Here is a 15,035-nt window from a genome sequence, read left to right as displayed (position 1 = left end):
CATTTGGGCGTTTACAAGAAGTTCCCCAATTTGTGTCTGCAGTTAACTTAACCGACATCAATAAACTATAATTCGTCCCTTTTAAGTGTATGCCAGTTCGACTGTTATTTGTACTTATATAGTATAGTACTCGAATTCTGAAAGGGTCTTCAACGTCAAACTTTAATAAATGTCGTTTTGATTATGTGTTCAAAAGTTCATGTTAATATATTGGTTTTAGTTTTAACTTAAATATTGTTTTCATCACAACTGCAAAGATGTTTCGATTTTTCATTCTTTCCTTCTTTCTTCCTTCATGCAAGTAATATTTAGTTAGTCTAAAAAGTATAGAGCTTATATATAAACCTTAATAATAATTTTCAATTACGGTCGTATTTTAATATCTCTCTAAAGGCTTAATATTTTTTAAAGATACCTTATATAGGTTTATTTATTTATTTTATTATCTTTTTTTTTTTTTCTTACTTCTTTGATAAAATTTATTTATGTTCAAGTTTTCTGTTATTTTTATTGTTGTTGTTGTTATTATTATTGTTGTTGTTATTGTTATCTTCTTTATTAAAACTTTATTTCCTCACTGTGTGATCTTATTTCATTTCAATATTCGTTTTTATTCGTACATTGTTGCCGTTACGTGTTAGCCGCATATTGTTTGACTTTTTCGGGCGTATAGCTGCCACAACGCTTTTGAAACGGATTGCCATTTTACGCATGGTTCTGTCAAGACATTAAATACTTCTTCACGAATCCTCTCTATCGCGCCTTTTCACTACTTTCTGCATTTTCTTGCATCGCATATGCATTGTATGTACTTTTTGTAATGTGTGTGACGTCGTTGTTATTGCTGTTTTTGTACATTGTCGTTGATGTTATATAAATTTTTGGATTTTTCGATTTTAGTTCATTTTAAAATGCTCTTCTCAGTCTAGATACATTAATTTGAGTGCAACGTTTGCAACACTTGGAATTAAATTTTAGAATTCTTCGAAATATATATCCAACCAATTATCGAAGCATTTTCAACATTTCGGCTTGGTGTTGTTATTGCAAGAATCCCCTAGCAAATGTCCTCCTCCAATTTGCAATTGTGGACAAAATCCATTACCATTAATCGTATATTTCGCAATTGCCGCCATCCTTCTAATACTTGAAGGTACGGAACGTCTAACCCTATGGACGTCTAGAGAATCTGGAAAATTATATCAAAAAAATATTTACTTTTATTAATGTGACTAAACTAGCTACCTAGTTTTTCTTGTGTGGAAGAAACAGAACCTAGAGACTTTGGTTGCTAGTGCTCAACTGGCTCTAGTCTTACAATTTCTTTCTTTAGCCTAAATAAACTATAAAACAAAATCGTTAACTGCGCTTGAGATGAAATTTCTAGATGATGTACCCAAGCCCATACGTCTATTCGCTTCCCGTTGCAAGTTAATACACACAGCTCTAAGACAAGTCTAAGACATAGAGAAATGCTTATCCTGAATAGCATACTACATGAGCACGGTAAGGTGTAAAAATCAAGCATTTTGCTCATTATGGATTTAAACCGTTTCATTTGATTCTTAGGTTATACCTTCAGTATGATTGTTTTTCTGCGATAGATTCTTCCAAAAAGCTTCTTTCAAAAGCTTTTATTAATCCGTAATACGCACGCATTACTTCTTAATAATCTTAAATCTTGATCAGTTTCTACAACTATTAAAAATTATGTTATGGTTTTTACATATATATATATATATATATATATATATGCTTGAGGTGAAGGATATCCTGTATTCGGCTGAACACGAATGAACTTATCTCACTTGTACATGTTTTGCGGTCTTATTATGTAAGCGGGTGTTAGACATTTAAAAGGAAGACGGTACACTGAGCCAAATGTAATTCCGATACGAAAAGATGTAAATCTTTTTAATTCCTAATACAAAATTCTTGTTCTCTAATTACAAGTCGATATGTTGTAGTAGTGAAAGTAAAAAAGATATATATAATGAAAGTAAAATTACTTATTATTTATTCAAACTGCGTTAATCATTTAAAACAGTTGACTTTCCTTTTTGTTTCAAAAAGAGCCGATAATTTCACTCGCCAGTGTTCATCGTAGTTTAATTCTCGATCTCATATAACATTAATTATGATGATTATAAACATATTTTTTTTCGCTTCTTATGTATTTTATCTTCGTTCATGACGTTATTCGGTATATCTTTCACGATTTTCAGTACAACTAATCATAATATGTTTCGCGTGTTTCGTTTAATTTCGAAAGTACCATAAGTGCATCCCTTTGACTTGTTTATATGGTTTATCTTTGTTTATCATTGTCTTAAGATGGTATTGAAATTGCTGAAAGGCTGAGGATTTCTACAAGACCAGTGAATACAGTTACTATAGTAATATAATAAATAAATCACGAAAGCACCAAGAGGAAAGTATAGAACACAGCTGAGACCAAAACCCCGGTTTAATGCACCCGGGTATGAGGACTGCTGCTAGCCTCGATAGCTGAGAAATATGGAAATATTGCTGAGAATGTAGAATATTAATAATAACAACAATAAAAATTATTTGGGTGGTCTTGGATTTCTTCTCCGTGGATGCTTTTCTACAAATTAGGTCTAAAAAGCGAAATAGTTTTGAAAAAATCAATATTTTTAAAACTGCCACGTATTTCAGTACATATAGGAGCGTAAACTAAATGATTTTTTTTAAGTTCAAATGTGCATCCTTTAGTCGCGCTTCCCCCAGAGCCGCTTAAATTGATAGCGCCTTCCAAGAATGGCTCCGGTGCTGGCATTTTTTAATATTTTTCAAAAATAAATAATTTGTTTTGTTTTAAAACGTAAACTAAAGAACAGTAAGCTCCCTGATTATTACTATGTATCTCCTCTTCCTTTCAAAAAACTCCATTTTTTTGGATTGTTACAGTGGCCAGCAATAGTTGTTAGCCATGATTTTAACCAAAGACTTGTTGGTGCTTATATGTGAACAAATAAATTAAACACAATTAAAATTTTGTTTTCCCAATCTTCACAATTTCTTAGATAATTTTTAATATCATCTAAAACAAGATGGACAGACGGACAGACAACTCGTATAATAAAAAGTGGATCCATTTCAAATCCTTGTTGGTGTTGTATGTATTCGCAAAAACTTGATTTACTCTTGTATCGCAAGTGATGCAGGAGATATAATTAAACAAAGCTAGGTTAAGTTTGCTATTTAAGAATATATTAGGTAAGTATTTAGAAAGCTAAAGCGAATTGAGAAAGATAAATGAACGAATTTCTTTTTAAATCGATCATCAAAATCGTCATTTGTGCTCAGTGTATTATGAAAATATTGCTTTTTGTTTTTTTTTATTTTTTTTTATTTTTTATTTTTTAAGATCCAGGCAAATACATAAGTGATATATATGGTTATATAAATACTTGAATATCTTTGAAAAACTCGAATGCATTTACATGCTGACATGAAATGTGAGAATATTTTCATATATAAATTACAATTTTTTGACATAATTACGCTAAAGCAGTACTTAATACGATTTAAATGAGCGGGAAATAAACCGTGAAATATACAAAGTTGAGGTTGGCGAAGAAAACGAAGAAGAGAAGAACAAGAAGAAAAGGAAGAAGAAATTGAGAAAGAAATGTGGCAAAACCAGCCTTTGAAATCATATAACGTATGGTTATTGATAAAAATCATGAACTTCGTTAAAAGAAAAAATAAAGGAATTTCAAGATATTGAACGCACACATGCACGAACATCCATGCTTTTACGACATATATGAGAGACATATGTGTGTTAAAATAAAATATTGATATGCAAACAAGTAATGGAAACTTAAAAAAAAAAAAAAGATTTTTTTTATTATTAAAATGAAAAGAAACTTACGACAAACTCAGAAAAAATAAACTTTTTTTCTTTACTTCTGGCAGTTTGTTAGTAAAAAAAAATGCATTTGAGAAGAAAAATTGTAAACAATTGTCATAACCATACATCAAATTTATAATTGAATTCTATTTGCAAACATGTTGATCATATATCTTAAAATTAAAAAAACCTTAACCGCTTATAACCAAATAAAAAATTCATAAATTGCAAATAAAAAAAAAAAAAAAGAAAAAACTTGGAAATAAATATTAATATAAAAACAAGTAAGAAAGCTATGTAGAGGTATTAAGACGAATTTTAAGTACCCGTCACCCGTCACAACGAACATATATAAAATAGTTGTTTTAACAAATATCGGGTCATATAATAAACCTAAGGTCCACTAGTGTAAAGGCTCGTTTATATGAATATGAAAGACGTTATGACTTTCTGAATTTTCTTCTTGCTCCGGTGCAAATTTAAACCTCCGTTCAGGCATAAAGACTCTTCGTTGTTGTTGTATGTACGGGCAATAGGTAATAGGTACTAATAATCAATCGATAATCGATTAGGTCATCTACTCAGCAAGCCTCTCTGCCGCTCTGCAATCCACTTACGTAACAATGATGAAATTATCGATTCAAAGTTCATTTGTTGTATATGGAAATTCAGTTTCAAAAGCGAAAGCTAACTTTGAACGTTCCGGACGGATGGACATAAAAAGCAAAAAATAAAGAATCTATAATTTCCAAATAATACACTTAAGGCATCCCGACTTTATGACGCCTGGAGTGATTGTTGTTGTGGGTGTTACAAGCGACATATTGAATTAAACATATATTTTACTCCTTGAAATGAATATAAATATAAATGGCAATGCATGACAACAACAATGTATCAGGAAAAAAAAAAAAAAATAAAAAAAGAAATACACCTTTTAAAATAGAAAATTTACAAACACCAACGAATCGAAAAAAAGCAAAATCTTGTACATTTTCAAAGTGATTAAATTTTGGAATTTATCATGTTTATAAGCGCGCCAGCCAAAGCCTCACTTCTTAAAGATAGATATAGACGTAGAAAGAAGTATAGAAAAGCGAAATAATTTTTAGTAAATTTACTACGATTGATGGAAAATTTATGCGAAATTTTATATATATACATATATATGAAAACCATTAACCACAGTTACGTATGTCAGCATAACTGTTATGTGCGTTTATATGTGCATGTTATAGTCATACATAATCATATTCATATCCATAAGCAAGCATTTAAAGGAAATATTGCATTTATTTCCTATTTTATGAGATTTTTGCAACAAACGCCCCATACACAATACTTTTGCAAATGCAACACACACACACACATACATACATATATATATATATATATATGCATACACATTTTATATAGAGGCAAGCTTGTCTGGTCTTTGATTTGTATATTGAAAATATTGTGGTTTTTAATGCCATTTGTTTAGGAGTAGCCAGCCATACTTCTGTTGGCTGCTGTTCCAGTGAATTGTTGTTATTTTCTTAACACATGTCCATGATTGACTTTAAACGGTTCAACAATCTGGCTTTTGGAGTTAGAATGCCAATTTCATATTCGGATTTTTTTATACCTTTTTTTTTTATTTTTATTTTATTTTTTTGATTGTTACATTTGCATATAATTTATGGTAAATGTTTTAATGCTTTTTTAAATATATTATATACAAATATTTGGTTGTCTAAAATGTATCAAGCCTTTGCAAATGAAAATGTATTGTTACTGTACTGTTACTATAAAATATGATGATTTTATTTAAAAAGTTTGCAGAGCCTACTTAGAATTTGATATACTTTTGGAAACTATTAGTGCTTACTAAATACCGCGTCAGTCTCACATCATTAAAGCAGTTTACCTTCGGACAGCAAGTCGTCGTCCTTCCTTTTGACTACTCAGAAGGTAAGCTTCAGCTTGCCTTGAAGAAACCTCGCTCATCATATTAATGTCATAACTTATGTCTTTATATAAAAATTCTTTCTAATACGCGTTATGTCCCTGCGAAAGGCAAGCCTTAACAGAGGGCTCAATACTTTTTCACACTAATTGTCATATATACATTTTTTTTTTTTTTCGTATTTGTTGATAGCAAATTTTCAAAATTACTTTTGATATTTTTCATGCATTATTTGCAAACAAAAAACAACAAAAAAATGAAACAAAAAAAAAAAAAAACCCGACATCACACCATTACGTGGCCGAATAGTAAATTTTAACTTGTAGGTTTTTTTCTTTGTCTCCTCCGCCAAACATTGATTCATAATTTGTTTTGCCAAAGGCTTATCATTTATAAGATTTGTAATTTTCAGTTGTATGCACACAAATTTTATGCTTATAAAATTTTGGTTCAATTGTATCTCGTTTTTATTTTTTTTTTTTTTCTATTTGTAAATTAGTTAAACATTAGTGTTAAAATCAGATTTGCTGTTTACACATATAAGCGGCAAATTTTCAATAATTTTTTTATTGCTATAATTTTTGTAATAATGATAGGATTTTTAAATTAATAACAGATGTTCTTATTCGGTAATTATGATAACTTTTGCATATCGATAACCTTAGGTTAAGAATACAAAAATATTTTCATTGCACATTTGCAGAGATATATATCGATCGAATGGATATATTAGTAATCTAAAAAGTGTTGAACCCAACTATTATGTTAAGTTCATTTATTCTCAGTATGATGATTAGCTGTAAATTGAATTTCGTTCTTATGACTCAATACTTTGTAAAGCTGCAGACATATACATATACTTAATTAGGTCACGGATGAAAGGAACTCTTGCTCTACAATTAATATATAAGTCAATAAGTCAAGTTTATGCCTTTCCTTTGGTAGAACTAAAATCATATTGGAGGTTTGTAGAATTCAGTCCTACGGACGTTGTTAATAACTAGAAAAACTTCATGTAGATAATAAAAAAATAACCGGAACCCTTCATCAGAGAATACGTCGGCTAGCTGGCTAACGGCGAACATACCTTAGTTGAGGCAATTAGCTTAAGCTTCTGCTTGAAATTTCTGAGCAGCCTTAATACTTGTGAAGATAACATTTCACAGATTTTATAAATCGTAAACAAACGGAACCGCTGTAAAAGTGACCAAACTACGATCATTTCCGCTCTTTTGGCTGCAAGTGGACAAATGAATGCAAATGCCTAATACCACGGCAAAATATAGTTGCTGTTCCAAATGAGTGTATGTGTATTCAAAAACTTAAATGAAGCATTCACTCTATGTTAAGTAACCGCAGCCTCCACGAACCTTCAGCTCTTTTAGGCTCCTAGCATCCGTGGTACCATGTTTGGAATCGCCGATTCGCAGTCTTCTTGTGTATTCTAATAACCGAAAAGACAGTATAGACAACGTCTTACCTCTAAGGTCTCCAGCATGATATTACTTCTCTTATAATGCCCTTAGCAGTTCGGCTATAGGGAAAAGACTGAAAAAAACTTCGTCCAAAATACATCTTTTTCTCTATGAAGAATCCATCACAAGAAAACGAATGAAATGGAATGGTCATGGAAACCTATGGGAAAAGTAAAACATTTATGGGTTTTTAAACTTATTTCCCCATCAAAATAAATGTAATTTTAATTGTGACTGCCATAGATTTAATGTAATTCACTTTTAACATCCAACTCTATTCTAAGTGAACTAACGGTGCACTGGAAGTAAATCATGGATTTTTAGAAAAGTCAGTTAATAACAAACGATACTTTAGAAAAGTGATAAAGCTACGTAAGAAAAAGACAAAAAAAAAAGAAAAAAACGCAGTTGTAGGAAACGATATTAAACCACGCAAACAGAAGTAATTACATTTGTCAGCATATATACCAAATATCAGCCTACGCTGCCATAAATTGCGAATATCAGTATTTGTTTACAACAACAAACACATTGCCGTTGATTGTCTCAACATTTGCTATATAATCAAAGGGTATTAAAAATTAGCGTCAAAAAATTGGAAACGGTTTGTGAGATCGAATTACACAAAATGCTGCTGTGTGAAAGCAATTTAGTGCGCAGCGTTGAAATCGGATACGCTCGTCAATTAACACTGTAGTAAATTTGGAAACCACCAATTATTTTACTGTCGACTCTTTTATAGGCTAATCTTTGCTATGACGTTATCGTTTTCGATGTACAAAATAAGGCTAAAGAAATCTTGAAGCATAATTATTGCTCCATTCTGTTTAGAGTAGACACTGATAGATAAGTAGGAACTTTTTCGTCTTTATCGTCGGCGTTTCAGCTGTTCTGCTAATGATTTTGCGTCTTTTTCCTTTTTTTGATCTCTTAAGATCGATGTAGGTCGTTTAAAAAAATCTATTATATAAGATGTTGTTTCCAGTACACGATTCTAACTTCATGTAATTTTAATAATAAAATAGTATTAGTCAACGATAGTTCATAGATAGTTAAACTAAAACACATTAAGGCATTACTCTTAGTCGCCGGTTTAGGATAGTAGTCTGGGATGCCAAAAAACATACCTGTAAGCAATACAAAAAATATTTCGAACATGTTATCCTAAAAACTGTAGACAAATATCGTGTAGAATTTGATGTAAGCAATTGATAATAACAAAAAAATTAATAAAAGCATCATTATGATAATGGAACTCATCTTTACATCACGCTATAGAACATCTCGCAATTCGCGAAAACTGAAGCCGCGATTTTTATGAGCCTCTTTCAAAGTAAGCTAAGTAACTGCTAAGAGGTTTCTGCAGAGAGCAAATGTTAATCGAACGCGCAAAGTACGGGTTGTACCGTGAGTGCATTAAACTTTCTCAAAGATTCCCTCCCAATCTTTATCAAACGTTTAAAATCCCTAAACGCGATATCAATCGATATCAATCTTTTAAAATATAGCACGGTTTGGCTTGCGTGTAAGCATCTATTCACAGATGAAAATTCGAATTTTAAATTTCAAGGTTCAGATTTCTATTTTCATTTTTACGGCAATCAGAGCGCTACCAACAATCGATAGCCGACAGACGAACACTGGCAGCTTGTTTTGGCTCCATTGGATTAGAAGGCCTAGAAGATATGTAATCGGTGGATTTGCTGATCTTTTTGGACGGTTAATGCAGAAACTAAACGAGTAAAATGGCTGTAGGATTGGAGTGGTCCGATTCAAACCATTTTTAATAGCGTTTTTCCTCCGGGGAATATTTACATCAGTTGAACGCAGTAACGCAAGGTGAACAGCCGGACAAGTTGAAATTGTTTCAGAAGTGATTCTGAATCGATCGGCATAATAAAAGTTGGGGCTACCTCAAAACCTTCCGCGCAAACCTTCTTGTACCACAAGGTGTGTAGAATATAAAAAATATAATTTATTTTTCATTTAAAAAATGTTATCGCTCGGCATGAGTAGGCTAGACCTCAATGGTCTTTCAAATGCGATAGAGTTGTCATCTTAGAAGGCCTACGATTTTTATAAATTAATTTATTTACAAAGTATATAGACAATGAATAAATAAAAAATATTCCCAAAATTCATCAAATCCGTCTCTGCGCTGTGCGTAAGTGAGTTAAACTTGAAAGTCTTTTTATTCGTTTCTTGATTGTTCTCCATACATTGCATAATCGAGTAATGTAAATACTCGATTTATATTAAAAGCCAATGCAGGGTTAATTAGCAACTGATTAACATAATAACGTTTTTATGGTATTTAAATGAATGAATTCATTCATTTGTAATTATAATATGCTTTGGATATAATAAAAAAATAAAAATGTTTATTCGCGCCCTACGAGTATGTCTTTTTAAAAATGAAATTAAATGAAAACCAATTTTAAAAAAAGTGATCATGACCATAAAACAATTTAAACGAAATAATCACATTTCAGCTGTCTGGCATTAATAGACAAAGAAATAAAAATTATAATAATAAAACACTCATTATACCATCTATCAACATGACTTTAGAATTTATTTTAATTATGCATTTATTACAAAGCAAAGCAGCAGGCGCTTAGACATTCTCTTCAACAATTATGCATTAAATATTATCTCAGGTATTTGTTTGTAATAAATCTTTCACAATATGACAAAAACAATATTAATTTAATAGGAAAAAAAAAAAAGATCTTAATAAAAAAAGAGAATTTTTTGTTTTACAAATATAAAAAGCAATTAAAACATTCTGATACTACAATGTAAACCAAACAAGTTTTAATTAGAATAAGTAACTGTTTAGTAAATGTTAAAACACACCCACGCATTTCTACTATTTTCAGATCACATTCTAACAAATGGCTCAATTTTATTGCGGCCAGCACCACAAGCGGGTACATAAAATTTGTCAACTATTTGTAAAACAGATCGCATAACACAATCTGTTCAGTTATTATCCCTCTAATGGTCCGTCTTTTGAAGATTCGTTTACAATTTTCAAGGTTACTTAGCAAAAAAAACTTATGAAATGCTTACAAAATTTCCAAATGCCAACAAAAATTCGAGTTGTAATAAATATTTATTCCCTTCCCCTTTGGAAACTACATCCATCCTTCATCCATCAAAGCACAGTAAACATTGCGCAGCAAAAAAAAAAACAGATCACATACTCCGGTTAATCAAGTCCGAAGGTTCAAAGACCACATAACCAGTTCGATAAGTGTACCCTCGTATTACCCTAGAAGTGGTAGGTCCTATTTTCTGATGTTTTTAATTATTAAACGCTCTTGGTTTCCAAAGCCGCTATCGCGTATTCGGGTTTTACGAATTGCTAAGGCAAGTATTTGCTAAGATACGTTTCGAGCAGACACAGAATTTATTAGGTTGGTCTCTTCCTAATGATTTTATGTAGATTGCTCCTAGACAAGTTTCGTTCGTTATTCGTAGCAAAGATATTTTAAACGCTTTCTCGACAAATTGAGTCGGATTTGTTTTTAACACCAATTAAAAATGCTTTGAATGCAAGAGAAAGTGCTGATAAGTTATTTTGTGCCTTGGATGCGCTATAATATTCAAAATTTAAATAACCATGATTTTCTTGATTTTCAGCATCACGAACTTCAGCCCCATGTGGCAAAAGCCGCCTAGGAATCCTTACCAGGAAAGTGCTAAGCTCCTACGTTTTTATCAGCACAGACATTACTTCTTTCGATTAAAGCGGGTTTTAATAGATGAGCTTTTCTTTACTTAAATGGTGTTTCGGTTCTTATGCCCGGGACATAAACAAGGATTCCTTTGGGAATAGCCTTGAAAGCTGAGACATTTTCCCGAGACAGAAATCGACAATTTGTCAAGAGCTGAGACAAGACTTTCATTAGTTTGTTCATTCATTTTGTCCTAAAATAAACTGACTTTGGCGCACAAGAAAAACGGACCGAACTAATTTTTACTCCCAATATAGACAAACAAATCATATTAGTTTGTGTGTAATTTGCTATTGCTTACTCCAAGTATTTACAACTTTTTCATAATAATATTAATTTGGCTAAAATACGCGCTCAGTTGTTAGTTTTATTATTTTCGTCAAGCAAAACGTTTTCAAATAGCATTGCTGCACATGTGTCAATTATATGCACAAAGCTGAAATGCGATATAATGTTGAGTGGGTCATAAATATGATGAAATAGTAGATGGAAAGTGTGCTGAGTTTATTGCCCTCTATGTAAGCAAGCTACAATACATGACTAGAAGTTACGTATAGTATATAAAAAAGGTTTAAAAAAAACTCGTTACTTTTTTAATTACAATCACTATAATAAGCCGTTTTTGACAAAAATACTTTTACATTATTGAATGTTTTTTTTTTTTTTTTTTTTGTGAAAAAAGGTGGGAGCGGAGGTTTTTATAGCGGAAAGTATATGTAAGTTTCGTTATATTTTTTCTTTCCTGTTTATTCTGTTATATATTTGTAAAGCGTAGAACAATAACTTTGAGTTTGCACAAGACTTATTAACGTTATTTCCAATCATCAAGTAGAGTATTGGTTTCCTCCAATTTTGTTGAATAATATCTTACATTTTTTTTAAGTGCTCTCTTCAAAACCCAGGAACGGTCGAGGAAGACTGGCCGACAAACTTTACACAGTTTCGTCTAATACAGTCATTGATATTAAAAATTATACATTATTTTCATGTACAGGCAGGCATACTTTCCATGGAACCCGTTATATTGAAGAACACCCACAAAAAAGGTCAAACGGCCTGATCCGAATTTGTCAAGTTTGACTTTGTTGCTAAATTCTGTTTTCATACTAGAAAGCTACAAATTTGACTTGAACGCCGAAAGAGGATTTACTCTTCCTGGGAACACTTAGATGTGGTTGCGTCTAAAAAATAGACTTATGTGCTTCCAATACCTTACGTTTAATTTTTGTGCCAAAATGCTATAATATTAGGGATCAAATTTTATTATGAGAATCGTTATATAAAATGGGGTAAGAAAATGGTTCAAATGCTAGCCTGAGAATTGGCGGAAATTGTAGCTCGCATCCCATGTCTGAATAGCTTTTAGAAATTGTTGACAAATTACATTTTCCTTTAATTGATACGTACAAAAGTATCGATGATGTTATCCTAAACGATGTGTTGGAATTTTTGAAAAGATATACGAAACAGTTGTATGTTAAAGTACTGATGCAAAGTAATCAGATTGAAGAGTCACAATATTGAATTGTGGTAATATTAAAAAATCTGAACATCTTGTGATGCGTACAATGCAATTACCGCAAGGTCACTGAAAATTCGAAAATAAGGACAAAAGACTGAAAATGATTTATCAATAAAATCAAAACAGTGAAGAACAAGGTCTTAAAAAAGATTGAAATTTTTCGTTAGATGGCCAGAGTCTAAAGCAGATATCGATATAAAATCATTAACAAATAACATATTACTCAATCTATTCAGGTATCAACCTTTAAGCGATATATCTTGAAATTTTATAACATGCCGATCATTAATTTGCAAGTTATAGTTGCCTTAGTGCTCAGCGTTACACACGAAATTCAGCTTTTTTCCATCGTTTTACGAAAAGAAAACTAGTGTCACCAAAAACTGTGAGGTTGTGCGCCGATAGTTGATGCTATCGTGATCACCTAGACGTAAGTCTGCGAACTGGTATTTATCCGCCGAGTAGTATTTTTGTCCAATTAAAAGAATGCAGTTATGGCAAGTATTTGATATCATTACATTTGCAAATATGATATAAATGCATTTACAAGTCCATGTAAAACATTTAAATATTAAATTTTGCCTTGATAATTACATTCTAAATAATTCTTGAGTTAAAGATAAGATATAAATAACATATTATTATCTTAATGTATGTACTGATGTTATATTATAATATTTGTTTATTTCTCTTCTTACAGGTTAGTATCGAGTCTTGTCTTAAGAAGAACAATTTCTGCTTATACCTAATTTTATGGGGGCTGCGTAAGTAAGTTTTTTTTTTTTTTTTTCTTAATTCTTTAATATTATTAGATCTGTGCAATGCCTTCTTATGCCTTCAAAACATATATCTGCGCGTTTATAAAAGATTGTAATGTAGTAGGCATTGACACGAAAATAGCAAAATGAAAATCAAGCAAAACGCCTTTATATATATGTATGTATATCATTACAGCTTAAATGTAACAAAGAAAATTCAAAAAAGACGAAAAAAACGAATTTGTGCACAACAAACATTTGTAAATGAAATGTACGACGACTACCTTTTCTTATGTATGCATGAAAAAATCATAATAAAAACGGAAAAAAAACTCAGTGCATATCTTCAGAAAATACATATAGGCGGAGAGGCAAGTATATAAAAGGCAAAAGCAATAGTTATGTAATTTAAATTCATTCAAGTTGCCAAAACGACGTAACACGGTATTTCGTTATTGTTAGCTATCGTGTATTCGGGAGATTGAAGCTTTATCAGCAACTGTGTTACGAAGGACCCCATGGTTATCAATGCGTTGAATGTAGCAAAGATTTCATATGATTACATAACGGTACCTATACTTATATAACGTCAATAGAGAGAATTTGATTTACTATTTTCTCTTTCATTTCATTTATCATTATCATCGTATCTAAAAAACCATAGGCCAATTTATATAGTTACGACATATACAGTTATCATGGACAAAAGAGTTTAACACATAAGTCTACGTATAGTTTGACTTAGGGGCTATTGATGTAATCGTTCGATGACAACCATACTAATCATTTTCTGCCGGAAAGAGGAACCATTTCAAAAACGAGCTGCACGGACAAAAAAATATCATTTAGCTAAAGAGATAAAAAAATCGGTGAAATTAGTATCAAAGAGTTTTTATTTAATCTTACAAAGAGCAAACGTCGGGCAGGTTGACAATCGAAACTTTAGGCAGTTGAGAAAGGAGCCCTTTTCATTCTGCCCGACTGTTAAACCTTTACGCAGTGAAAACAGTTTGATGCTAATTCTTTCGTCTAATGGCATTAGATGATGTTCAGGACAAATAAAATCGCTAGATTTTTGAATAGCTTGACTTAAAATCGGAAAAGATTTTCCAAACGGAGGTTCTTGAGATTAATTGCCGTATGTGTGTGTTTTTTTAGTTAAAATCATGTTCAGTTTTTCAAATCTCCACAAAGCATAGGTGAGCCAGAAAGAGAATTTCATAAGAAGTTCATAAGTTCCTATATATATATATATAACGTCTGTGTTGATAGACTCTGCATGCTCAAAATAAAATTGTAGGACGTTGATTTTAAGATCATCCTCTCTGAAAGTAATACATGATCCTTTTTGTTTGAAAATGATGTAAGTAAAGTTATGAAGTTATTTAAGGATCGCGATTAAATAGGCTTTGATAAAATATTTGTGAGCACGATACACCCATTTTACGTTTTCCCGACATTAAATCGATTTACATTTAGAATACGGTCGTTTTTGAAGCATTAGTGCAAAGATGTTTATATTTTTGATCATCTCAAATGCATTTGCACTATCATCAAAATCATCAAGGTCTGGAAATCATGCATTCATGAAATACTAAATACGGGATTTTGATTAAATCGAATGAATTTGTTTTTGAAATGGTTTTAAATACGGCTTTATATTAATGTGTACCGTTTCCCATGTTTCTTTCATTGCAACGTATTTTTTA

General features: G+C 31.4%; 1 protein-coding gene across 1 annotated transcript in view; it reads left to right on the top strand.

Annotated features, from left to right (window-relative positions):
- Window positions 1-13,488, top strand: part of LOC119635240 (cadherin-related tumor suppressor-like) — a 117,190-nt gene extending 103,702 nt beyond the window's left edge. Inside the window, exon 2 of the mRNA XM_038029921.1 lies at window positions 13,269-13,488. Coding sequence (XP_037885849.1) covers window positions 13,269-13,340 — 72 coding nt within the window. The 3' untranslated portion in view covers window positions 13,341-13,488. The remainder of the gene's footprint in view (window positions 1-13,268) is intronic.
- The last annotated feature ends 1,547 nt before the right edge of the window (window positions 13,489-15,035 follow it).

The sequence above is a fragment of the Glossina fuscipes genome, unplaced genomic scaffold (assembly GCF_014805625.2).
Source record: "Glossina fuscipes isolate IAEA_lab_2018 unplaced genomic scaffold, Yale_Gfus_2 26, whole genome shotgun sequence".
Taxonomy (NCBI): Eukaryota; Metazoa; Arthropoda; class Insecta; order Diptera; family Glossinidae; genus Glossina; species Glossina fuscipes.
Note: the sequence above shows the minus strand (reverse complement) of the source record. Positions and strands in the feature narration are given on the sequence as shown.